At 37.5% G+C, this 26,940-nt stretch overlaps 1 protein-coding gene across 1 annotated transcript in view; it reads right to left on the reverse strand.

The window, feature by feature from the left end:
- LOC590980 (rho guanine nucleotide exchange factor 17) overlaps nucleotides 1-26,940 on the reverse strand; it is an 86,170-nt gene that overhangs the window by 51,839 nt on the left and 7,391 nt on the right. The window contains exons 2-4 of the mRNA XM_030981232.1: nucleotides 13,134-13,316; nucleotides 5,210-5,323; nucleotides 2,962-3,054 (exon numbers count right to left, since the gene is read on the reverse strand). Of these exons, the coding sequence (XP_030837092.1) occupies nucleotides 2,962-3,054; nucleotides 5,210-5,323; nucleotides 13,134-13,316 (390 nt within the window). The remainder of the gene's footprint in view (nucleotides 1-2,961; nucleotides 3,055-5,209; nucleotides 5,324-13,133; nucleotides 13,317-26,940) is intronic.

Here is a 26,940-nt window from a genome sequence, read left to right on the forward strand (position 1 = left end):
ATTTCTCAAAAATGTTGGGGGAAATGTCAGTTGTTATGATTTCTTGGTAGAGAAACATATGTCATGATTTTTTTACACGGTTTGACCTAAATTCATGTCCTCCAGAAAAAAAGAACTTCATGATGGAATGTGACATTCTAACATTTACCAAGGCTTCCTTGAGGCATTGATTTTCTTGTAACAAAAGTCTTCAACTATGCTTCCTGGCTAAAATTCTAGATTTATTTTTTGCTGTTCAATGTGAACATTTGAGAATTTGAATTTGATTATGTCAGGTTATTCATTTATATATGTGACACATGGTATAATGTGAATTTTCAACTGATTCTCGATCGACTTGAACAGATACTAAACTATAGAAGGATGACCCCCTTGCTGTAGTAAACAGAGGTACTAACATGATCACAATGACTTTAGAAAATATCAAGATTAGACAAGTTCATTGGCCTTGTCCATCACCGTTTGAAATGTGCAAACATTACAATGATGTGGTACAAAATAAGAACATGATTTTGATGGATAAAAAATGGAATGGTTGTTTTTCCGAAAGCCTTTGCGATCACATTTTTTTCTTCCTATTTGGTATTTATACATATTGTAAAGAGCTAGCCATATAAAATTGCCTGACTGACAAGGGGTCGGTTCTGCACATTAGTGACTAGAGTCATCAGCATTGGTGTCTGACTTGTCACCATCACCAGCTGGTCCTGGCTCCAGAAACCACCCAGGATTTTAAACAAGAACACAGATATACATCCAATCTCCTGCTTCATAAGACTGTCAATGACCTTGACTCGAAGTCTCTGATGTGCTTTCAATGTGATTTCCACATTGCTTCACACCTAGCAATCCTACAGGAATGTGCTGGATGTGGTTAGTTTCCAGGGACAGACCCTTGTCATTCATAATATGTAATGTAGTGTCTGAACTGCAAGACTAAGCAGAGTTCATGGTCTACTGCAGTCCATAGGCCCTGTACTAGAGCCACTTCTGACACAGCCAGAGACTGCCAAAGCTAGGCTCAGATTAAGGCTTCGTGGGGTGGTGTATAAGTGACAAACTAGAGTCTGTACAAGCAGACTAGGCTTTGGTAGACAATAGAGAAGGTGTTTACATAGAATGTGGCTGTGTGGGAGTAGGTATAATTGATGATCAGTCAGCCACACATATGCTCCAAACAGGGAGGATCATGAAAGAAGTAATCTTATGAAGATGTTAAAGGGTTGCTTGATCGACCGTGCAGTCAATAACTTTAGATTACCTCCATCAAGAGGCTATGTGAAGAAGCTCAAGTACATACTTACAGTGTTGTAACAAAAAATGTTGAGAATTGCAGGGAAGTTCTTTTTTCCTGTATGATGGTACCACGTTAATCATGTCATTGAAGTTATTCTTTTCAGGAACGCAACCCCAATATAAAACTTGGTAAACTTTGGTCGACTGGTCTACAGATGAGAACAGTAATTTGACCAAATGCATATCAATCTTGAAGCAAGTGCAATCAAATATTAACTTGTTATTAAATATTGGATAGTTTAGATTGTTGAGCAGTCCGTGACGTGATACCCAATTCGTCAGTTTCCTACAGCTGAGGATAAATCTACACATTTCACCACTCTAATTACTAAATTAATTGATTATTATCTAAGTCCGCTGAGAGTTGATGGGCTTCACTTTTGGTAGCATGAATGCCCTTCTAGCTCTCCCAGCTGAAACATTGCTAGAATAGGAAAAGAGGGGTTCTAACTAGACAAGCAATTATCCAGGACTTAAAAAAGGGTCTCTTTAAAGATTTCGGCACAATAATTGGTACCGAGACTGAGTGATTGTGAAGTAAAGAGATGGCAAAGGGATCTGTTTGTAGAGCAAACAACGATGAAGGTATGCAGACATGTTTCAATGTTTGTCCTGATTAACTAGAACATGAATGATAGCAAATTCACTGATGATGGATGGGTAGGAGATTCATCATTCTCAAACACAAGAGGAAATGTTTCAAAAACATTGGATGCAGGGGAGGGGGCATGAGAATTGAGACAGAAGACAGGTGGAGTACACAGATGAGCCGAATTTCGAGAAGGGCTGGTGGAGGGGGGGGGGGGTGTAGAAAGATGAGCTGATCTAGATCATACAGGTCATATCTAATCTCCACTAAACCCTTCATCAAAAAGAGGAGTAAACACTCAATTAGATCACTAACATCAGAATGAGGGCAAGTGAGAAGGAGGGCGGACAGGGCATGTAGGTAAGGACAATAGAGGCAAGAGCCAGGGGAGTATCACAAGTCTTCTACACGCACCTGTAAAGGTGTCAGGAGAAGAAAACGTGTCTGTAGTTGGCAGCTGAGCTGGGATGATCTAAATAAATATCCTTAACATTCAGCGGGAGGCGGCCATCTTGAAAGTGAAAATTCCCATCCTGCTATTACCTCAGATCACGTACAATATGTAAAGCGGCAGAAAAAAAGTTGGAATTGTGATTTTCAGAACTCTATCGTTGCGCATCCAGACAGATTTTGCTAGATTGAACACATCACGTCCTTAAGAGGTGATAAGAAATTTGCCCTGGCAACAATTGCTCTGAGCCTTATTTCATTGAAGCTGAAGGAAAAGGGCTACGGTTTTTACTGGGTCTTTGGATAGGTTAAGTTTTGGATTAATAGTAGGTATACTGTTAGTGATGGGTTCAGGGTTGAAGCAGGAATTCTGTTACTGTAAGAGCTGGTCGTGCTGCAATTGTCACAGGAGCATACCTCGTACAACCAAGATATGGCATTGTAGGATTGCAACTGGGTTTTAGTTTATATTTAGTGTCAGGTCCAGATTTTCATGTAAGAATTGGGTTCTTCTTCTGTTGAGGTACAGGCCACCATGGTGTTGGTGTATCCTCGTACTAACTTACTAACTTTGGGTTAATGCCCTGAGGACATGTCAAATAATTGCTCAAAGATGTGTTTCTTACCTTCAAGAGAAGCTCATATCTTGGTATTCTCTGGATAGGTTGGATAATCAGATCACTCAGACTCAACTTCTCCTTGTTCTCCTTGGCTCTTTCCTGAAACAATCAGAATGTGAGATGAAAAATTATCCAAATGAAAAATAAAAAGGGAGGAATTATACATCTTGCTTACTTGGGGCCTCTTATTCTGAAATTTATTTGGTGAGGTTACCACAAAGAAAAAGAAGTAACATACAAATTTGACATATATCAAGACATTTTCATATGTAAACATCTTGAATATATTATTGATAGAAGAAGATAATTTAGAAAGACTGAATACCCAAAACTGAATACATGATATTTGTATTGTTTGAGAAAAAATCTTGTGTTTAAAGTTTATAAGCAAATTGGATCTATGATCTTGTAAATATATCGTTGTTTGGGCTTGAACAGTAAAACTGATCATTATAAGAGAAATATAATTGAAGTGTTTAAACTATGACTACATTAATTGAATAATTTCTATCATAGAAGCTACTCTTCAACCATCAAAAGTTAATCTTGCTACAACTGTAAGCAGCTGAAGAAAACTTATATCCTGCAACAAATACTGTTGCCCATTTTACACATTAAACATGCTATATACATCCAACTAGATTTAACACAATATGCATTTTCATAGACCCCAGCACAAGGTCTGCCGACTTGGTATTCACAGGGTTAAGTACATATTTCATGTTTTCTATGCTTTCACTTCACTGGCCCTAACACTTTCTGATAGTTCTGGTCCAGTTCTCCATTTCATTTTCCTGTTGGATTAGACCTAATACCCCGATCAATGGCTGGGGTGCTATCCTAAGAATGTTGAATGCTTTAAGACAAGGATCTAGGAATTCACATCCGTCCATACTTGTTAAATCCTCCCCAGTCACCTCTATGAACCTCCGTTTCACTCTCAGACTCAGAGATGAAGACAAGTATTATTTTGATCAACAATCTTTACCTCTTCCATGCACTCTTCAGATTGACAACGCAATGATTGAAGTGATAAACATTGCAAGCATTCACACTCCAAACAGAGCGACTCCCTCAGAATGGGATTACGCCCAATTTGAAGTGATACCGGAAAATACTTCCAACAACTTTTTAAAACCTAATTTTACCTAACGATTCATGAGTATCCCAATGAAAACTGAAGATGGACCATGACTTTAAACATCAAAATTTAATTCTTAGTCTTGAAGCTATATTATGATTGCTGATAACTAAATGCAAATATTCCATCTTCTTGGATCCACCACAAGAGCAAGCTCAAATACTTTTACATAAAAGAACAAACTTTTAGTTCCAAGATAATGATATCTAAGTTCTAGTCAAATTAATATATTTTATGTACACTTGAGATGGCAATATTTAGATTTATTAGCACAGGTGAATCATTCTTTTTCACAATTATTTGGTGAGACGGAAGGGTACCGGAAGTCTAAAGAATAATGACAAATACACCACATCTCAAACAAATCTTTCAAAACTTTAAAACTTTTTCACAAGAGTTTCTACTCCTGCTGAAGTAAAGCAATCACAGGAAGAGAAGGACAGGTTATAACCTCCAGTATGAATGCAATACTAAAGGAATCCCTCTGCTGTGACATCAAAAAGAGAATTCCAATGTCTACATTTGAATGCGAGGACGACGGTGGTGTGAGCGGACATGCCTCTCTTAAAATATTTTCCAAAAGTGTCAACTGTAAACAAGTGCCTAGCCTCAAGGTGCTAATATTTGACAACTTTTTTCTCTCTCCTTTCTATTTCCTCCTCTTTGGACAGACAATCTTACTTCAAATGTCCATGATTGTGATAGGCATGTTTCATGATCAGCACTGACAAAGACTGCTTGAGTAAATATATCAGCACGGAAATAAATTTCATCTCAGTAATATTTTGTGCAAATTAGACAACACATAGGCGAGGTGATCAGCACGAACTATATATAAGGTAGTCAGTGTCTGTGTTTGGATGCACACACATGGCAAGGTCAAGATAAGTTCACAGTTATATGCCCTACATTGGTCTAACAGAGTATGAAATCATTATATAATTGTTTCCTATATTGAAATCATTTAAATACCATAAGATTAACCCAAAGCATGTTTATGGGCAAGCCCAATGCATTTGATCACTTTGTGTTCCAGACATTTCCCAGTAAAGTCAAATAATGATCATTATCAACATTCAAAGTATCATTATCCTTTTTTTTTTAAATCCTTACCTCAAGAAATTTTGCAAAAGCTGGTTTAGTAGTTGCCTTGCTGATGAGGTTCTTCGCTTTGTTGAAGTTGTTGGTGAATTCTGAGTAGGTGTCCAAGATTGGCTGCTGAGCAAACTGAAATGAAAGGAGGAAGAAAATAAAGTCATGTTATTTCATCTTTGTCAAACGATATTAAAAATGTCTTTGAGTTTTAGTCAATCATCCTTCTACTTAGCAATAATACAAAGCTGCTGAATCAATGTCCTAGTTATATTTTTCGACTTGAATTTCATGGATATTCTAAAAGGGAATGGGAGAGATCTTTAAAACCAGTTGTAAATATATATACCGGTACATCAACAAATCATCTACTGAGCATGTAACATCAGCAAATAAAACACTCATAGAGAGCTCTTTCAATAGTCAAACATAATAAAAGGATGATCTATTGGTGGAAGTGTGCTGTCACTACAATGATACATGAGTAAATATTCAGGTTGGTGTTCAATATTGAAAAGTTAACTGAATTGAATCAATTTCCTCTACAGAACATTTCACAATAGGATCACAGCTCCAAAATATCTTATTCATCTCAAATTCTTTCAAATCAGTGCAGATTACAAAGGTAGGCAAGGATTGGTACATTAGTGCATATTGATAAAGCAAGATCAAAGGCAGAAAGAGCACTGTTGTTTAATAGAAACACGTGAATTATGATCTTGGATATGAAATCATTGAATTATAGACTGTAAGCAGAGGATGAAAACCTAGTAGGTTAATCTCAATTAATGATGGACAATGACATTTATAATGTATCTTCAATAGCTCAATAACCATCATAACAATTAAAGAGGGCGTAACATGAACATTTCACAGTCGTACTTCTACTTCTGCATTATTCACCTTCATGAACCAAACATCTATTTGACTTGATTATCATCTGACATCAATATCGACCAACAGATGCAATCTGTTATGAATTGCTCAGTAAATTCTGATCACCTCCTTGATAACCGAGTTCAAAAATAAGATATCGTCTGTTTGAGCCAGAAGGGCGCTTACTAATATACTTTAACACAGCGTCAACATCCTTCTGGCTTTGACCAGATGATATACATTCAGAAATCACTAGAAATCATGTAGTAAAATTATAAAAACCATTGCACTACACGAGGCAGAGATGCAATACATTGGAGGGGGGACCACCAACAAGAGTTCTCTGTAGTGCTGTAAGTTCTGTTGAATAAACACTGATTAATAATTCTAATCACTACGACATACATGGCGGTGTGGAGGGACCCTTTGATGTTGGGATTCAAAGTGGTTGGTACACACACCACTTATCAAGAGATTGAGTAGAATCAGACTGACTTACACAAGGAACCAGTCTACCAAGTAGGGGCCTAAGATACTCAGATTGAGAGAACCAGGCATAAAGGAAGATGGACAAAGTGCTGAGATTTGACAGAATGATGTATACAAAGTCAAGCCACTGTGTCCTCCTCCTCTTCCAACCCAATGGCATCAGCTGAGAGCCAGGAGGGCATTAACTCTTATTATTTTACACATAGTTAGATGTATGCCCTTTTGGCATTCAGCACAGTATAGGTCGATACGCTCACTAATAAATTCCCATACATCAAGACAACTAGATAAAGGTCATAACTAATAACATACAGCACAAGATCATGATATCAAGTTATAAAAAAAACGATATACACACACAACGTATATATATTATACATGGATTATCTAAGTGATATATGGAAATTGATACATAATGTCTAGACAGTATAGATATTTGAAATTGGATTGTCTTATCATAGGAGAGGGTGGGGTCAATTCTCACAAATGCCCTGCCACAATGGCAAAACAACCCCCTCCCTCCACCCTCACCACCGCTCACTGATGATGGAAACAGATGAAAATGTCAAAAAGCAATGAAATGCCAACAAAAAGATGAAAATGTCAAAAAGGATCATGAGAGTAAGATAAGAAAAGAGAAATACACAAAGAGGGAGAGAGGAGGGAGGGAGAGAGAGAGAGAGAGAGACCGAGTAAGGGGGAGTAATTTATTAATTTTTAAGTTTGATTGGAATAGATAAAAGGCTCAAATGCAGATTGGTAATAAAGATATGAAAAGAAAAATGCTGATCATTTCTTTCCAGCACAGCACAACAAAAATCCTGTTTACAAACAAACTGACAACCCGTGATTAATTTGTAGGACCGTTCCCTTTGTGTCTGTGAAAACAGGGCCTTGGATGTACAGGTGTGAATAGCTAATTGTGTCTCATTACATGTCATTATCCCCAGATAACCATAATAATTACTCCTGGTTCACTGGTCAAGTATATACATGGACACTGGTCCACTACAATGACCATGGTCAATGAGAGATTGAGGGATTCACACAGTGACACAGAAGCTGCATTTACACTGCACGCAAAAACCGTCAGTTTTTCTCACATTCCTGAGTTTTGTCAGACGTTGCTAGGCAACTATCCTTAAACACCCACTCTTGGAGTGTCGTTTTTGAAATGCCTTTCGAAATTCCACCTGGTTTGGCAGTATAAATGCATGCGCTCAAAACACTAGTGAATGATTACGGTGTTTTAGTCACATAACTCTCTTATGCATGCAGGGCAACAACAATTGGGCACAACTCACACATTAAACAAAAACAGAATTATCAAATACAGATGGTTTCTTTGGGTTTTTTCAAGTACTTTTTGGGCAGTAAATAAAAAATTAAAAAATAATGTTTTTTCAAAATGTTTTTGGGCTGTGTAAATGGGCCTTATAAGAACACTGGTCCATTACAATGACCGTGGTCAAAGGGAGTTTGAAGGATTCACACAGTGACACAGACATGCAATCTTTGACTTCGAAATTAACTTTATTTTTTTTTAAGGCTCAGTGGGGATGCAATATCAAAATGACGCAATTAAAAGAATTAGAGACAAAAGGTCATTTGACTGCTCTAGGGTCGAGTAAAGCATCTACAGATATAGGAAACAGGCCGAGATTAGAATTTAAACCCCTCATAGGGTGCGTTTTTGCTTAAATTTTGACGGCAGAATGAGCGATTTGTAACGCTCATCGTAAACGCTCATCGTAATCGCAGTTCCACGGTGTACTGTTTATGCTCACTTCTCTGGCTCCTCCAGGCAATTCTCCCTGGGTGGCCCTAATTGGCATTTCAGCTGGATTCTCAAACCTGCACTGTGTATGCTACGTAGACCCACTAGAGGTCAGTGCGTTGACCCCATTTGAACGCGTTTACAAATTGTAAACGCATCTTTTTGTGAGTTTACGATCGGCGATCGTGATCGCCATTTTTCGGAGATTCTACAAAAGTGAGAAAGGACGCAACCGTGTTTTAAACTAAATGTGTAACAGATGCCTGATTCTGGCCAGAAAAAGTTAAGCATAAACACACCCATAGTCAAGTGAAAGCACCATTATACCATGAAGAAAAACCTTACGACCTACACAACTGTTTGGAATACTCCATATCTCTTGCTTACCTCCCTCAATACACATGGCCTATATCGTTCATTTGTGTACTGTAAAGAACAGGTTTTTCGTTGCGAGGACAAATAACAAACTAGTAAAGTTCATACCCATTACCAATGATTCATCAAACTACATCAGAAATCTTCTGTTGCATATTCAACATCACAAAATGTCCCTAATGGCTTCCATTTGACCCTGTTATTATATTGGAGAATCTTAATTCGTAAATGGGGGACTGATTCCCACAATATTACAAAAGCTTGTCTACACAACAAGCCCATGGTTAGTGTACATTGTCAATATGTACACAATCCCCAAGTCTGCTCAAACAGATGTAAACACTGCTTTTACCCCCTCTCTCTCCCTTTCTCTTCTCTCTCTCTCCCTTTTAATCTCTCTCTTCTCGCTCTCTCCCCTCTCTCTCCCTTTCTCTTCTCTCTCTCTCCCTTTTAATCTCTCTCTTCTCGCTCTCTCCCCTCTCTCTCCCTTTCTCTTCTCTCTCTCTCCCTTTTAATCTCTCTCTTCTCGCTCTCTCCCCCTCTCTCTCTCTCTTTCAATCTCTCTCTTTCTCTTTCTCTCCGTCTCTCCCCTTCCACCAATTAGTAGGGCAGTGACATTTCGTTCACTCTAACCCTCTAACCTTCTATCCTGGTTTTCAGACGATTATTATCCTCTGCTGCCTTTCATACAGAATAGAATCATAATTCCCACAAATGATCAATCTTGTGATCTACATAACAGACTTGGGTAAACAAACACAATGACTTTATAGATAGATCTGAAGTTCCCTAGATCGTTATCGCACTCAAAATAGAGTTCATTCTCCGTAACTGCGGCGACGAGATGGCTTCATCTATGTCATCATGATGGAGAACATAATTCATTCATATGGATTCTTTTCCTTTCAGATGTAAGGTCATATGGAATACTGGTAATTAATCTGATTTTCACAAGAAGCCGTCTTTCAAAAACGTGACTTTTGACCATGTAGAAAAGAACTATAAAATATCATGCAGGTTCGTTGGACCAGCAGAAAAAAGGAAAACAGTAAAAACCATACATGTAGATACATTGGAAGGCGACTGTGTGGATCAGGTTTTGTCTTTATGAAACCAATAAAATCGGATATACAACATTGTTAAACTTAATTGTGGATCATGTAATGATTTTTTATTTTAGTATAAATTTGCTGGGTTAAAAAGGAAAAAAAATCAATATAGTCCTCCTTTACACTGTATCTACTTCATGATATTCTGATCAACTGGCCTAACCCTTTCCCCATGGATACCAAAACTTTTTATCTAATATCATAATCATCCATACCTTATCCCACCCCTTCTCCTTAACTCTCCTTCAGTATGAGGTAATATCGCCTTCCCCTTCTCCCACTCTTCTTTGGGAACTATATTATGCCACCCCTCCCTTCCTCAAACTCATTACCAATGGGGTAATAATCGACCCCCCTCCCCCTTCCCCACAATCCTACAACACAAGGAAACATGACCACCCCTCCCCCTTCACCGTGAACTGTAGGAGATGCTTGTAAGGGGGCCACGCCCTCCCTTCCTCACCTCTCATTTCCAATGGTAATAATCACCCCCCCCCCCCCCTCTTCCCACACAATCCTATTACACAAGGAAACACGACCACCCCTCCGCCTTCACAACTTCACTGAACTTCATGAGATGCTTGTTAGGAGAACCACACCCTCTCTTCCTTACCTCTCATTTTATAGGTAAATCACCCCCCCCCCCCCTCCCTTCTCCTTTTTATTTCTGAGGCACTCCTTATGACTGGAAACATAACCTTCCTTCCTTCTTCAAGATGACCTTTAGGAGATGCTTGTTAAGGTGAATGGACAGAGGTCACGACCCCTGCTGATTCTCTCCTTGATGGTGACATGATAACCCCACACGGACTACCAACGCCATGTCCACTCCTCATCAAACTTTGTAAGAATAACACTTTCTTATTATTTCCACTTCTCTAACAATGGACTATGCTGATGCCACCACTTCCATTCCTCAATAACTTGCTAAAAATAACACGTCTTTATTATTTCCACTTCTCAAGCATGGTGCTATGTCCGTGGTCATGCGATGATGCGTTGACGATGGGGGCTCTAAATTTATGCAAACCCTGAACGATCGATACAAGGTTTCATCATATATGATACATAAGATCTATAAGAACAAGGTGCATGGATTTCAGCTTTAGTTCAGAGTGAGAATCAAAAGATTGCTTTGAATCATCCTGAAAATTTCAAATTATTTTAAATAATTAATTAGCATATTTCAGAAGGAAAAATGAGTGTCAGATTTCAAGGTATATAATTTGAGCAGTTAACATTTCTTGCTATCATCAAGATTCAGCATTTTTTGAGCATGCCACAACTCTACTATAATCTCTATTGATAATAGTACCGTACACAAAATTATATTAAAATGTGCATGTAGGCCTATATATATATACGAGGGGGCTTTGATGCAGGTTGAATACCAATACAGCGTCCTACACCGACCTCATCTAATTAAATGCACACCGAAAAGCATCATTGCACATCAAGCGAACCTCCCCCAGGCCAATGGCTCTTCTCACACATGCACCATAAAATGCTCAAGCACGCATGCCTTCACAGATGATGCGATCCTCCACCTCCACCTCCAGGTCTATATGGAAGGAGCAGCCAGCCTCCATCTCAATTCATCTAGAGAGTGGTTAACGAGGGTGCTACCCTCTTTCATCTCAAGGATCTCCCCCTTGTTAAATCAATCCAGGGGCGTCTCACTCTCACAAAGGTGTGCAATCATCTTCACTTGTCCATCACATCAATTCTATCTGGTGTAAACTCTATCTGGGATAGGGAAAGAGGGCCCAGTTATACGAAACAGCATATTTCTAAAATGCAGGGTTTTTTTGAGGGGGGGATGTGGTGCATCTTCAATTCAAAGGGCAATTCCCAATAAAAAATATTAAAAAATTAATATTATCATTTTTTGCAAAACTGAACTTTTCTTATATATTTGCTATATATTGCAGAAAAATTATCAAATGTAGCATCCTTCAAAGTCATGTACATGTAGATTTAGATGCAAATTATTCAACTGCTATTGTCTACAATTAAAGGGGAACATTAAGACATGGAGTGAAATGGTACTGCAAGAGTACACTGGGATGGCAGAAAACAGAGATGTGTGGGAAAATATTGCAATCAACCTGCCACCCTGGAGAAGATACCTTGAGAGATGGATTATCTATATTTATCTCGCATTCCTCGAAACTCATCTACAATTTACTTCCACAGCTCCACATTCCTTGATGAGTTAAAGATCTATCTGGGTAAGACCTTAATGAAGGTTACCATCCTCTTAAGAAAGAAAGGGAACCCTTAATTATTATCCCAGCATCTTCATCCTTCTGATCTGCTTTGGTGTGGACAGAAAGAAGATGGATGTGAGTGATTTTGGTCTTTTGGGATTACCAAATTCCCTTGAGCAGAGCTTATAGATCTATTTCAATACCTACAAGGTATATCCATATAATTATCAGCTATTAGTTTGAATACCTGTCTTTCAGGTGATCTAGTATTTGTAATTTATACATAATTTGTTTCCTTATAATTTATCTTGCCTTCTGTCTACTTTTCTCTTCCCCTAAATCCCCTTTTTTTATCTGTCAGATAATGAAGGGTATTACCAAAATGACGTTTAACAAAATAGGGTAAATATAAATCTTTAATATCTGTACCTCCATAAATATCATTAGCCAAAAGCATGTAACCTTCGTTTGGCACATAAAATAAAATACAAAAATATGAACATACATTTTTTGAGGTGGAAAATGTGACAATATCATCTGTGTGAAACGAGAAGGGCATTAACTATCCTGGATCCAAACAGAGGTTATAATTGAAAACTTGGAAAGTAGGGCAAAATCACAGATCAAGAATCACATGACTATCGAATAAAAGGAAATGAAGCCATAATCATAAGATGATAAGCCTGGAGAAAGTCAATACAACAGAAATGGATGGACTGCTATTCCACATCTATAAGCAAACATTTTCAACTGCTTTATGTCCTAATTACAGCTGCAAGTTTTCTGATAAAAAAGTAGGGACTCCCTCTATACTATGGCAGATTATACAAACCAATAAGAGCAGTTATCTACATGGATCGATTGAGATTTTATGTCATGATGTGAATTTGGGAGATGAATTTAAAACAGAAGACAGCTGCCTTTATTTACATTTCTGTGTTATTAATCGTTGGATATTGTAAAGTATGTTGCATCCTGAAACAAAGTCCGTAACAGGGTAACCTGTGCTTCAAAGGAACATCAATTTGACTGGGTTACATTTGGCTGGTGTAATGATGTCACTTATTTTCTAATGAATATTCATTAGGCTGAGTGATTTGAATACTTACAGACTGACTGATGATGTCACCGATCTTCTGTTCACTATGCCACCGTTTCATCCGATCCTCCAGTTGGTCCAGGAACTGTTGATGATTGAGAAGGATCTCTGGAATCTTGTAGAACATCACCTCCAGGGATGCTTGGTCACAGAGGCTGGAGTTGTCTGGGCTCTTCAGTGGTTGGAGATAACTCTGAAAAACACAAGATGAACACAATAACTGGTTACTATCTCCTAGGATGGGTAAGAAATCTGAATAAAGATGGTGGTACATAGAATGTTAAGCATACATGTATCTTTCAGCAAGGTTGGCCAGGATAATACATCCCCACGAGTGGACCAGCGAAAGTACAGGCACACATGGACTCGACTCAGGTAGGTGTAAATAGTCAAATTTGACTGAACGTCAAAAATACAACCAACAACAACATATCTCACGGTAAACACTATACTTGTGATATGAAACTTTTGCAAATTGTGTGAAAATGGCCTCCTGACAAAAGATGGTCAACAGGCCCCAACTTTATGTTACTAATACCTCTCTTTTCCTATCTCTTTCTATCTATCTATCTATTTATCTCTCTCTCTCTATCTCTCTATCCATCTCTCTGACACTGTCTCCCTGTCTCTCTCTCTCTTTCTATCTCTCTCTCTATCTTTCTCTCTCCATCTCTCTGACACTGTCTCCCTGTCTCTGTCTCGCTCTCTATTAGTGATTTTCTAGATTTCCCACAAATGATATTCAACAAACCTTTCCTGACAAGCGGTGAACCACAAATCACACTCGTGAAAAATTCATTGAATTAATCAGTTCTTTTTCTTCTTTTTTTCCATGTTGAATTTGTAGTCCAGTAAAAATCATAATCTGTAATGAATTTGTCTCCATCAATACTTCCATACTGGCATAAAAACTATTACAGAACTATGACCTAGAACTAAAATCGAGACTCCCTAATTGGTGCCCCTAATTAAATGGAAATGTGCAAGCCTGAGCGAAGATCATCTATAAGTAGCCCATATGAAAGATTTTTTCACTACGATGAAATGGTAGGAGAGGAAAAAAGAGCATGGTTGTCAGGTCTGATCGTAGGCTACCGGATCTGCAGCTGAATGTTGTCATAAACGTATGACCTTTAATGGAATCTAAGCTAATCTCATATTTGGTCACGAAAAGCTGTCTGATATTTGGATAAATCTCGCTCAGTTTCTCTGGAAGGAATCAAGCGAAGAAGAGAGACAGGAAGAAGGAGACATGAGGAAAGAAGGAATGAGATTAGACAAGATGAGGTTAGAGACAGGTGAAGAGATAGATGAGCAGATGGGAAAATGAAAAACATTTCATGATTGAACGAGAATAAGGAAGAGAGTAGTTAAATGTAAAAGTATCGGAGCATTTAGAGAGTTTATGAAGATTCTTGTCAATCCTTAGTATAAAAAATGAAGAAGAGATTTAGAAGAATTTTAGGAGATATTAGGGCTGCGACGTGTAGTCGAATGCTCGAGTACCCGCACGGTTGACAACTACTCGAGTACGATTTCTCGTATTCGGCCGCAAAAAACAAAAAAAAAAAAAAAAATCACTGTCCAGGTCGACGCTAACCCGTGCCAGGGAGAGCGGCAGTGGCCGCTGGCATGGTACCGTCGGTAAAAATGTTTACCAACTCAAGCACTGTCAAACTCACCACTCAGAAACTGGGACCAAATGGATTATTCTCCCATCTTTGTTTTTTAAAACAGCATTGTTTACTGTTATTATTATTATTAAATTGGCGCCTTCAACTGCAACTCGAAGTAAAATTGCATGCGTTTTCGGCGATGGACTTGGGATACTGCTCAAGTGGTATAGTAGTGGCAAAAAAAAAAAAATTATAAAAAAAACATGGCGTCCGAATATTCGAGTATTCGCTTGTAAGCCTGGGAGTGTACTCTGGTACCTCATTACACTGTTGTGCACAGCCTTAGCAGATATCATATTGACTAATATGTTGATCTGATAAAAAATATAAGTATATTTTCCTCAGAATCCTAAGAAAATGTACACTGAATGCTAAGATATGTAATCAAGCACATCTGCATCAAGAATTCTTAAGTAAATTCAAAATTGTAAAAGCTTAGTAATTAACAAGATATGAAAATAAAATGTAAAAGTAGTTGAGACATGGATGTTATGATAAATAATTCTTCTGTTAAATGACAACTATACATAAATACATACACTATTCACCAAATACATACACTATTCACCGAATACAGAGCAAAAAATATGCCATTATTTGATTGCTGAATTCCACTTGTCTTGAATACATAACCCCCTTCCTTTTGAGCCTTTAAATTATCATCCTTCATGCCACTCAATATACCTTGGTTCTTCATCTCCACACCCCAACCAACCACACTCTGCCCCATCTATTCATAATCATGTAAGACCCTCCTTGTTCTCATGTTATCTACCTTAGATGTAAAGATACTCAATATTAAATTACACCTGCCATGAAAATCAATTAAATTTAAACTGGTCTTCATTGTCACATCTCTAACCATTCAGGTATAAATTTCCCATCACAGTAAATTTAATCAAATTTGCATATAAATATATAATATAATATAGTATATATAATATGAAGTAAATAAATTGGAGACATAGAAAGTTGCATGATGCTTTAAAAGATATTGTTGAAGAAAACTTGTATTGCCTTTTAGAACCATTGAAAAAGTGATTAATTTTTTCCCCGCATACATTGTCTTTTACCACTTCAGATTAATGAGATTATAAATAGAAATTTGCTATGCAAATACATAAACAGTGTAAAAGATTTTGTGTGTGTTGAAATTAAGATTTCTTCAGACCAATTTCTGAAATTTCAATCCAACAGAGCTGACTTCTAGCTTTTCAGAGCTCTTTTAGGGATTTCCACATCTTCCCCACACATGGCTAGGTGTATTTTCTTATTCACAAAGTAGGAAGCACCAACGGAAAAAGGATTAGGCACAATAACAAAACACAGAGTTTCATTTTTATGTTTGCAGCTAGGTGTAGGTAGAAGAGTTAATGAGATGCCAGGGTCTCCAGTCTCTAGACTCAAGAGTGGAGCATTTCCTCCAAGAATCGAGTGAGGATGGAATAAACAAGAGAGAGAGAGAGAGAGAGAGAGAGAGAGAGAAAGAGAGAAAAAAAAAGAGAGAAAAGAGAGAGAGAGAAAGAGAGAGAGAGAGAGAAAAAAAAGAGAGAGAAAAAAAGAGAGAAAAAAGAGAGAGAGAGAAAGAGAGAAAGAGAGAGAGAGAGAGAGAGAGAGAGAGAGTATCAAAGAACTTGGAACCCTGCCTGGTTGAGGAGGCATGCTCAGCTATAAATAGATCCGTCTGGATTAATGTTACATTTGTTGACATTTGAAAATCAACATGGGAAAAAAACACAAGAGCTGTTCCACTTTAAAGGGTTATGCCATGAATATATTCATAGAGGAGAGAGAGAGACAGAGAGAGAGAGAGAGAGATTGAGAAAGCCTGGATAGCCGTCTTCACACAAGCCATGTAATGGTAAACCACCTCACTAAACCACTGCAGAAGATATAATAAGTAAAGCACAATGCGTTTCACATTTTAAATGACACAGATCTGTACCACATTCATGAGGCTACTGTTACTCATAGCTATAGCCCATTTGAATGATTTGCAAAAAGAATAGTAAGTCTTTGTGCACTAGAAAAAGAAAGGTGGAAGTAAATTAAATGGAGTACGTTATATTTTGAATGGTTTGCTAAAAGAAAAGTAAGTCTTTGTGCAGTATATAGAAAAGAAAGGTGGGAGTAAGATATCTTAGAACTTGACAAAAGATGCAATTTCATCAAAATCCTCTCCGACTTTGAACTGATTAACATTTGAATTTACAAGGCCCTGGAATAAAATACTCCTATTGTAATCAAGTCCACCCACCACGCCATTAGCTTAATGTATCATCTTCCTAATGCTTCTCTTTTCTTCTGCAAAAATAGGGATGATTTTTTTAAAATTACTATCTCTGATGTGGATTGTAGAGGAATAAGAAACACGTATTGCAGCTTAACCTTTCCACAGACCTTTCTGCAGCTGCTATACGGTGGTCTAAAGATGGGTACCCCGTGGGCATTCTATGTTTGCATTTAAAAGGTAAAGTGGGGGTCTGGGACGGGGGACATAACTACCAAATGGAATTTCTGATCATTTCCAAATCCACTGTATGCAGAAGTGTAGGTAAGAGTCTGAAATATGAGGAGAAATATTGATGTGTAGAATTATTTCAATATAATACCTGCGCATCAATTGCAAAATACTATGTTCATTTTTAGGCATTTTAGCGCAAATCTATATGTAAGTACATCTACACATAACACAATAGCAAAGACTGCTCAAGAAATCAACCTCATGCGATTTCAATTGCCTTGTCCATCACCTTTGGAAATGTGTTAACTTAATCAAATATGGAGTGGACTTTAAAAGATTATTATTATATTACGTAATCCAAACATTGATTTCTATGGGAAATAAAATGGGATACTGAAATCCCTCAAGTTCTATTTCTTGAAAATCTTTACAACCATATCACATAAAGGGTATTGCTTGACTCTGTAAAGATTTGATATACACAATACCGGCCTATAGAATATATGATGAAAACAGAGGGTTTCTACACCAGCTTTGCCTCTGAATCTCTTGTTTGTTACATAAAGATGACACCTAATAGCGCACCAGATGGTACATAGATCGCCATAGGACTTCATAGTTTACACGATATTGCCAATCCTCCGTAAGATCAGATCGCTTTACCGAATGGCAACAGTGAACCAAATGTTAATTACCCTTTTCATACATATAGATTGTGACAGGTAGAAACATCTTACTATGATGTCACATCGGCTTTGAGAGAGAATGCACAGAAACGGATTCGTAATCTTGAATACCCATTGGAATTACAGACAGGAAGATGGCTGCTGAAATCACAGTACAAAATGTACATACCCTGGTAGTGGCTTTGTTTTGTTGCTTCATTACTGAGGTATTGATTCAGCAAATACAATTCAATATTGTCTTACGATATTATCAGTCACCATTTCTGGATTGTAAAATAGGATATACCTCGTCTTTTTTATTGAAATTATTTCCCTTCTAGCAGTATCACAAAGAATGTGAACTCAACTTTTGAATGAGTCCTTATATCTAGGCAGAGAATGGTTTATACTGAATACTAATAACTTTTCAATTGAGAAAAAATGAAAATATGAGAAATCAATATTATCGATGAATAACAAATCATTGTCTCTTATCTACCGGTCCTTCTTTTGTATATCTAATCGTGAAAAATTCAGTGTGCAAGTCATGTACCCATGTTGGAATTAACTTTGCAGTCAACATGAAGAGTAGAAAGTACACCGCACTTGCAAAGACACATTGATGGCTGTATGTAAATTGCCAACCTAGGGGAAATCTAATGCATGAAACATGGAACAGGAAAGGAGAACCAAAAAAGGGGAAAAGAATCAACCAAAGTAATATTTTTATGACCCATTTTAAAACTTTGTATTTGTCTTCCAGGGGTGGAGCAGATCAGACTGCAATCAGATACGATCACTATCTGTCGTACTCCTATGACTTCCAATGGGATTAAAAAAATATTGTCATTCAAAATTTGCGACGGAATACAAAAGTTTGCTGCAACAACTTGTTAGATAGGTTTTTTAGATTGCATATCTTGTCTCAAATCTGACCTTCTATCCTGAAACTGTGAGAGCCGAGCTTAAATTTAGATATCCCTGAGCACTCAATGGATAATGATATACTGGATTTGACGATATGCCAGACATGATATAATCAACAACCCACATTTTCACCCACTTTTTTCGACTTTTTTAAAATTATGCCATGACTTGTGATCTAATCAACAAGGTAAATTTCAAGTGATAACAAGATAAACCTTTTATGACCTCAATTTACAATACTATTTAGAAAAGCCCATGGAACCTTTTTATGTCTCCTCTACAAAGTAGCCAGAGACATTATGTTTTGGGGTAATCCATTTATCTGTCCGTACGTCTGTATGTCCCGTTCTTGTGATCGCGTTATTTCAAGAACCCATTGATGTATTCCCGCTAAACTGAGGTCATGTATGTATCTTGCAGAACCAATAAACTGAATAGATTTTTGGATCACAAGGTCAAAGGTCAAATGAAAGGTTACAGGGTTCATTATGAACGCAAAAATAGCTTGTGATCACACTACTATTAGAACCGATGGACGGATAACTATCAAACTCAAGACATGTACAGATCTTGCACAGCCAATGAACTGATTAGATTTTAGAGTCATGAGGTGAAAGGTCAATCAATTAACTGACTCAAAACTTGATCAGAATAATCTCAGTTTTTCCATTTTCATACAAATGTTGATCCCCAACCCTTTAATGGTCCTACCCCAAAACGGAACGAACCCTCCTCAATAATTCAGATTGATATGTAAACCCACGTAAGGGGGTGTTGGTAGCGCCGTGCGTAAAGAATACGCTTCATTGGCATCGCATATCACCTTTGGGAAGATGTTTGTAGAGCGGTTGTGAACCTCATGGGCTTCTCATGACTCCAGGCAGGTTTCTCCGCTCTCAAAGTTTACGTTTTCCTTCTAGATAACATGATTACAGCGGCCGGTCATTGGGACTCTGGGTAATTTTAGACATATCTATATATATATATTCCATTTTAGCCCCATCTGCTTGACATAGGAAGCACCTTTCTAGCACTCACTTCATAATTTGCATAGATGTTCTATTTTGAGAAGTCATTTGAGAGATGTTGTTTACATGAGGCAAATCACTACCTGCCAACATGATCATGTGTAAGACCTTCCAAAGTTCAAACCAGAGATTATGAGAGCAGCAGTCAGTGAGAAATCTAACATGTCTATAATGCCTCATCCCCACACTCATCAAATGCAAGGTGTTCAGTCCTTCTGAGAAAAACATAACAATTGATTCTATAACGTCAAAGACTATGTGAAACTATGGACTTGAAAGTAGACCTAAGGGATCCATCAGCTTCCCAGCTTATCATGGAAACATAATTCTCATCATGGAATGCTTTGGAACGTTCTCCCAGAATCACTACACTCCATGATAGACGTTGAAACTTAAACTTATTATTTAAGTATTATTATTGATTGTAAATTGTGAAGCGCATTGAGAGAGCCTTTGGTCCTGAAATGTACTATGGAAGAAGAAATTATAATTGTAACTACCATTATTATTATTATCATCAACATCATCATCATCGCCATCGCCATCACCATCACCATCACCATCATTATTGTTATTATTATTATGGAGTTCACCATTCCATGATCGTGCAAAGAGGTATTTTAACACTTGAATGCCACCATAGCCAATCATACAATGAATATGCTTTTTGGGCATGATACAAACTATAAAAGATTGACTACTTTCTTTTGGAAACAACAAAAATCTTTGACATTTCCCTGATTTTGTATTCAAATTTCCTGACTTTTCCATGACTAGACAAAAGAAATTTGATATGCCAGGTCTTCCGTGATTTCAAGGGTAGACATTTAGGGGATAGCAACCTTGTCCATGGAAGCTGAAAGTGACAAAATAACTCAACATTCATAACAGATGAAAATGGAACACATTTCCACTGACTTCAATATAACCCCAATCTGATATGAATCATTCAGTCACATCACCTCATCAATTCTCAATCATAAGGCACAATTTTCTATAAACTGTTTAGTAGGGGCATTGCTCATCCATTTGAAATAGGGATGGGGTGGGGGGGGGGGGTTGATTAGCAAAGTTGCCAACATGTTAGCTGAAAATATCTCTTGGACCCCCACCCCTTCCCCAGAAATGGTTGTCAATTGATGGCAATTGATCGACAAAACTTTAAAAATGCCTATATTTGATATTAACCAACAGAATATTCTTTAGGGGGGTGTAACAATCCCAGCCCTCCTAAATTCCACCCTGTTTTTCATAGCTACATCCCAGTTATGATAAAATTGAAATGGGAAATTACCTGTATTTCCTGTTCTAAATCTCTCTGGGAGTTTCTAAACTTGACGAGACCAACACCATGAGGTCACAATAGTTGACATATCAAAGCCAAAGCCAATAATGTGAAAACTTTCACACTTTCAAACCAGATCCTATTTTAAAGGCACCAATGAGTAACATTTCGATCTGATCTGTAGGCAATTACTTCTGTTATACAGCCAAATTAATTCTGAACCGATTCCAAACTGACCACTCCTTGGCCGATAGATGTAATGTTCTGTTTGTTCTGTTGTCAGTCTTGTGTTGGTCTTGTTGGTGAGACTTAAGCATTCAGTTTTCTTAAATTTCTTAAATTTCTCAAAATTTAGCCCCCTCCCCCAATCTTTGCCCATAATGACTTTGGAAGTAGGTATCTCCCAATCAATAATAGGCATAAGTGTTTAAAGTAATCAAGCAGCTACAACATGCATCCATCTCCTTTGAAATCTACAATCCACCCACTTTAAAGCATGGAAGGAAATACGATGAATAGGAGAGGAGTGGGAAGGGGGGGGGGTTGAAAAAATGCAATTCCTCAACGTAATCAGTTGTGAATGTTCATTATTTACATTCTGCTAGAAATAGGTTTCAACATCAACCTGATTGAATAAATAGTAACAACCTAAACACAAGAGAACAAGACAATGAAGAGGAGAGAGTGCGAGTGTTCTGTAAATCATCTTGCCTTGATGTTGTTTACGTTGAGGCTACATAAAGCATGAAGGTTGATTTATGACAGGAAAGAAGCCCTTATTTCCACCAGCTAGCTGGAAAAGACAACGTTTTTACACAGAGTGTAAGACGTTTATATACCAGTGTGTAAATTACGACACTGCGGAAAATACAGCCAGTCTTTTACGTTTCAGTAAATGTTTTATAGCAAGGCCAAGGGTAGACCTTTAATGACTGTGCCACTTCCTTTTAAAGCAATATCAATACCCCCCTCCCCCCCCCCCCCCCCCCCAGCTGAAAGACTGAAGAATCCCAATTTAAATTATATTTTAAGTCATTTTGGGGGTCATTTTATTTCAATATTTTGTATTGTCCCTATGTCTGTTGAAAGCCAGGAGGCCAGTGTAAAGCCATATTCTTTAACACAAGAGTTTACACCTTTCCAGCTCTCCACAGACAATAAGAGTGGATACCTGATACAACATGGAAGTAGGCCTATGAAAGGGGCAATATTGAAATTACTGATGGATTTTTAACCTTGCATCTTCAAAATGCAGCAAGGACATTTCACTAGAGATTCAAGGATCAAATAAAAATGGGAAGGGCATAGAATGAAGATAAGATCACACAAATCATTTAGAAACAAATAGATAAAAGTGAATTCTTAGGAATTAATCATGACAATCTAATATTTAGATATTTTGTCAAAAAAATACTAACTCAATTGTTGTAAATTTAGATATTGTCTGAGAATGCATCCAAATGTTTTCACATTAATCATGGATCAATTGGTACTGACCATTGAGGGAAAATTGAAATTTAACCCAGAAAGATATCCTGTTTTAATTTTTTATGAGTGAGTAATTCTCTTGAGCCCCTCTTTGACAACTGAGACAGGCATAATTCATTTGCTTGCACCACAGATCACACATGCAAAATTGATTTCTAGAAGAGATTATACAACAGTGATATCCCCGAATGCTGATTACATCAAGAAATCTAGAATGCACATGTGAATTTCTTTGATATGGAGACACCTCTTTGAGGTGAGATGAGATACAGATAGTCACTGCAGTATACACTATGATATCCTTATTGGTCATACCGTCTGTTTGGAGCCAGAAGGACGTTTCCTCATATACTCTAATACAGGGTTAATGCCCTTCTGGCTCAGAACAGATGATAATAATAATAGGCATTTCTATAGCGCCGTCTATCTAGAAATTCTATTCAGAGACGCATTTATTATTACCCCGGCTTGAGCCTAGCTGCCATTACAGCGCTCCAGCATTTCAAGGAATTAATTCCTGCTAGGTACCCATTTACATCACCTGGGTTTAGTGTGGCAAATGTAGATCAATGTCTTGCCAAAGGACATTAGTGCCACCGTTGGACTCGAACTGCTGACCTTGTGATCGACAGTCCACTCGACCACCCCACCCGATATATCAATGTATCCTGTATCCTTTTTTTTTTTTAAGGAAATAGCTTTATTTGGGAGGTAGGCTATGGTGCTAAGATGACAAGACTTAAACAAGCAATAGAAGCAAGAGAAGAGGAGAGGTCCGAGAGGAGAGATAGAGAGCAGGAGAGATAGGGAGCAGGAGAGATAGGGAGCAAGAGAGAGAGGGGGTGATGAGCAGAGAGGTCTCCCCCTTCCTCCCTTCTCCGTCAACCATACTGTCAGATTGTGACATAAGCAGGTTCAATCAATTCGGGAGCGCAAGTGGCGAATGTTTCCTCCGCGATTGATCACGTCTACCTAAACTGTTGACTCTTTGTGCTTTGTAGGAGGTAGCAGAAGGGGCGCAGAGCTCGCCCCTATACAATCCCAGAGGTACGATTTAAGTTCATGAAATCTTCAGGCTAAAGGATTATTGACAAAGCAATGAGACAGGGGATGTACAGTTTAATGGAGACTGTCTTAATACTGGAACATATAATATCGAGTTATGCACACATACTTGTGTTTAAGAGATCTTTTTTAATTGTTTATATGAAGACCGGTGTTACAGGCCTTTAATACCAATTTATTTTTCTATCCTAAAGATCTTACATAATGCCTGCTGAGAGTCAGAAGGAAGCAAATGTAGATGGCTTCACAACCTTCCAGCTCTTAGCAGATGGTTCAATGTAGTTTAGGAGTCATTATAAAAAGGTTTTTGGTGGAGAAAAGGGCTTCCAAAAATCCACATTAACATTTTTGTCTCCCCATAGAGAATAAAACATGCAAATCAATGTCAATTTCCGGAAGTCTGGATGTCTTGAGGAAAACTGGGCTCAACGATCTGTTTTTTCTTGAGGGATCTGTTAAGCATTTTAATGTCCAAGAAAATAACTGTCACTAAGATTGCTGTCTGGTAATTCATGTACATAGATAGACTGCCATGCCACAGGGGAGTCTGGGTCCCTGGCTAATGGTGAAATATAAACATGTCTTTACCGCAAAAAAAAATCTTGAAGTCCATCAAAATTGAAGTTGGCAATGACTCGATATCCAATTCTTTTAGTTCTCCAGTAGGGAAATCAGCATGTCATCTAAATTTAGTTTAAGCTTATTTTCTGAGATCCACTCGATATGTACAAAATGAACAAACACATAAATTGTGATTTGACATATTAGAAGACAAATGTGGACATTTCTTGGCATAAACTCTCATGATTTGATCAAAAATATTTTTGTTTAGCCTGGAATGGTAGGAATTCAAAGAGGGAGGTTATGTTTGCTGACAAAATGATTGGTTTTTGTTCTTGGGAGTCCCCTTATTTGTGCTGAATTTTGGAATTCAGTGTTTATTGTCTCAGTAGAGCCCGTTTACATTTATTTCAGTCCCTCTGTGACTGGTTTTGGTCTGGGTCAGGCTGTGTTCACTTTGTGTCATCATTATATTCCACTTGAAGTCTGTCAGAAAAACAGCCAGATTTATGTAATTCACAGTATAACAATCATATACTTGTATCTCGATCAAAAATTATCTCAGGTATTCACTGCGGCCGGTTTTGTTATTGTGAGCATGGAGATGTTACAGAATGGCATGTTATTTAGAAACCATTACTCCTTAGTTTCTATGTGAGGAGAATGATTTAATGAAGCAGATAAATCTGATGTTGTAAATGGACAAAGCATCTTATAGTCACAAGGCATACAACTCCAGGCTAAAGAATGCAGGATATAACATACTTTTTTTTAAAATTTTTACTGTGGATATATTTTAAGTAATAAGATTACTTGCACAAAGTAATAACAGGTCAAACAGATTTAAACAAACCTGGCTACAAAGAAATATGTCATCGACTCCAATGGATCTACCTGTGTGAACAAGGTCCTTCCTCTTCTTACAACAAAACCAAACTAAACTGAAGTAGAGAAAAAGAAAGTCCACTAGTCCAGAGCAGATCTGTCTTGCTCAAGATCTTCCAACTGAATCAACATTTCTTAAATCCATCTGCTGAATGTCTTCTTCATCAATTCTACATTCTGCATGCTTCTAGGACTGTGGACATCTTTAAAAAGCACTTCTTCAACCTACCTTTGAAAGATCAACTTTGTCTTTGCTTTTTGCTCTGTTGTTTTTACTTTAGTTAAAGTTTTATTTCACGAGTACATTCACCCCCTATTTTTCTTTCTATAACTTCATTGGTTTGCTCTTTTTGCAACGGGGAAAGAAGAGAAATCAGCGATTCTTCATCCTAAATCTTTCCAAGCCCTCAAAGGATATGTCTTTCTTTGTTTATGTTCCTTTTCAATCAGCTTTCCAATGTTTAGAGTTGTTTGGTTTTGATCTCTTGGTTTTCTTTGTTTCTTTCAGTTTTAGAGGGTGGTTGTTCATGATCTTTCTCACAATCTTTAAATGATCTTTATCCATGCACTTTGTCATGGATTCCCAAATTGGTTTAAACTTAAAAACCAGGAAATTCAAGTATATTTTCCAATAAAAAAATGCAATGAATACCAAATGAATACCCCCAAAAAGTCTGTGTTTGAAGACTAGCCCTGCATTTGGCAAATTATTGAAACAAACTGAAGAAGTTACCACCAAATACCCAGCCTGTCACATCCAATGTTCTGCAACCACGTCCAGGGTTATCCAAGATGCAAACAACCCTTGGTGATAGAAGATCATTAGATGTCCAGGAAAGATGGTCGTGACCTACGAAAGTCTTTCTTTAGGTCAGTGTAACAGCAGGAGAAATACTGTGAATCGTATATTCCTAGAATATGGAATTCATCATCTTATCATATACTTGGACTTTAAATAGACTAGTTTCTGTTCTATAGGCTCTAATTTCATTTTACATAATACCCCATACCTGCAGTCTTTGCTCCAGCCAATGACAACCATTATATTATTTCCCCAAAGCTCATTAGTGTTGCATCTAATATGAAATTTCACACTCCTTTTAAATAATAATAAATGACATAAATATCTTCAACAAGATTTTTAAAGTAAAATTTACAGAATAAATAATTTCTTTTGCACAAAATTAAAGATAAACTTTAGTACTGGTAATGCGATTGCATTGTGAAAGAAAAGGTGTGGAAAGGATCAGAAACAGTTGATAATGTAGCATGTAAGTATTGGTGTGCACTGCAAGGTTCTGGAGTCATCAAAATCATAATAAATTTGACCGAGTCTTGGTAAAGTAACAAGCACTCACATAGAAAGCTATATATGGGACAACACACATGGTGTCGGGGCTAGTACTACCTTGATTTCCTTGTCTTTCTATGTTCATTACTCAGCCAGTATACATTTTCTTCCAAAATTGTTTGGCACATGTCATTTATTTGTAATCTTGAACATTCAGTGTAAGTTTCATTTGATTCTGTGAGAATTTTTTTTTTTTTTTACCAGTACTGGAGTTTATCTTTAATATCAATCATTGATTTTAGAAAACAGCAAGAGAAAACATGAGGTATTTCTCAAAAGTCCCATCTCTACTATCAACATTCCGAACTCATGAAGATCCTGATCCTGAAGATCCATGCATTCCACTCGGCAAGATGACTATATTTCTGAAGATTTGAAGAGTGCAATGTACCTTTCCCTGTTTTCCTCAATAGATTTATCTG

This window comes from Strongylocentrotus purpuratus, unplaced genomic scaffold (assembly GCF_000002235.5).
Source record: "Strongylocentrotus purpuratus isolate Spur 01 unplaced genomic scaffold, Spur_5.0 spur5_scaffold_11, whole genome shotgun sequence".
In the NCBI taxonomy this organism is placed as follows: domain Eukaryota; kingdom Metazoa; phylum Echinodermata; class Echinoidea; order Camarodonta; family Strongylocentrotidae; genus Strongylocentrotus; species Strongylocentrotus purpuratus.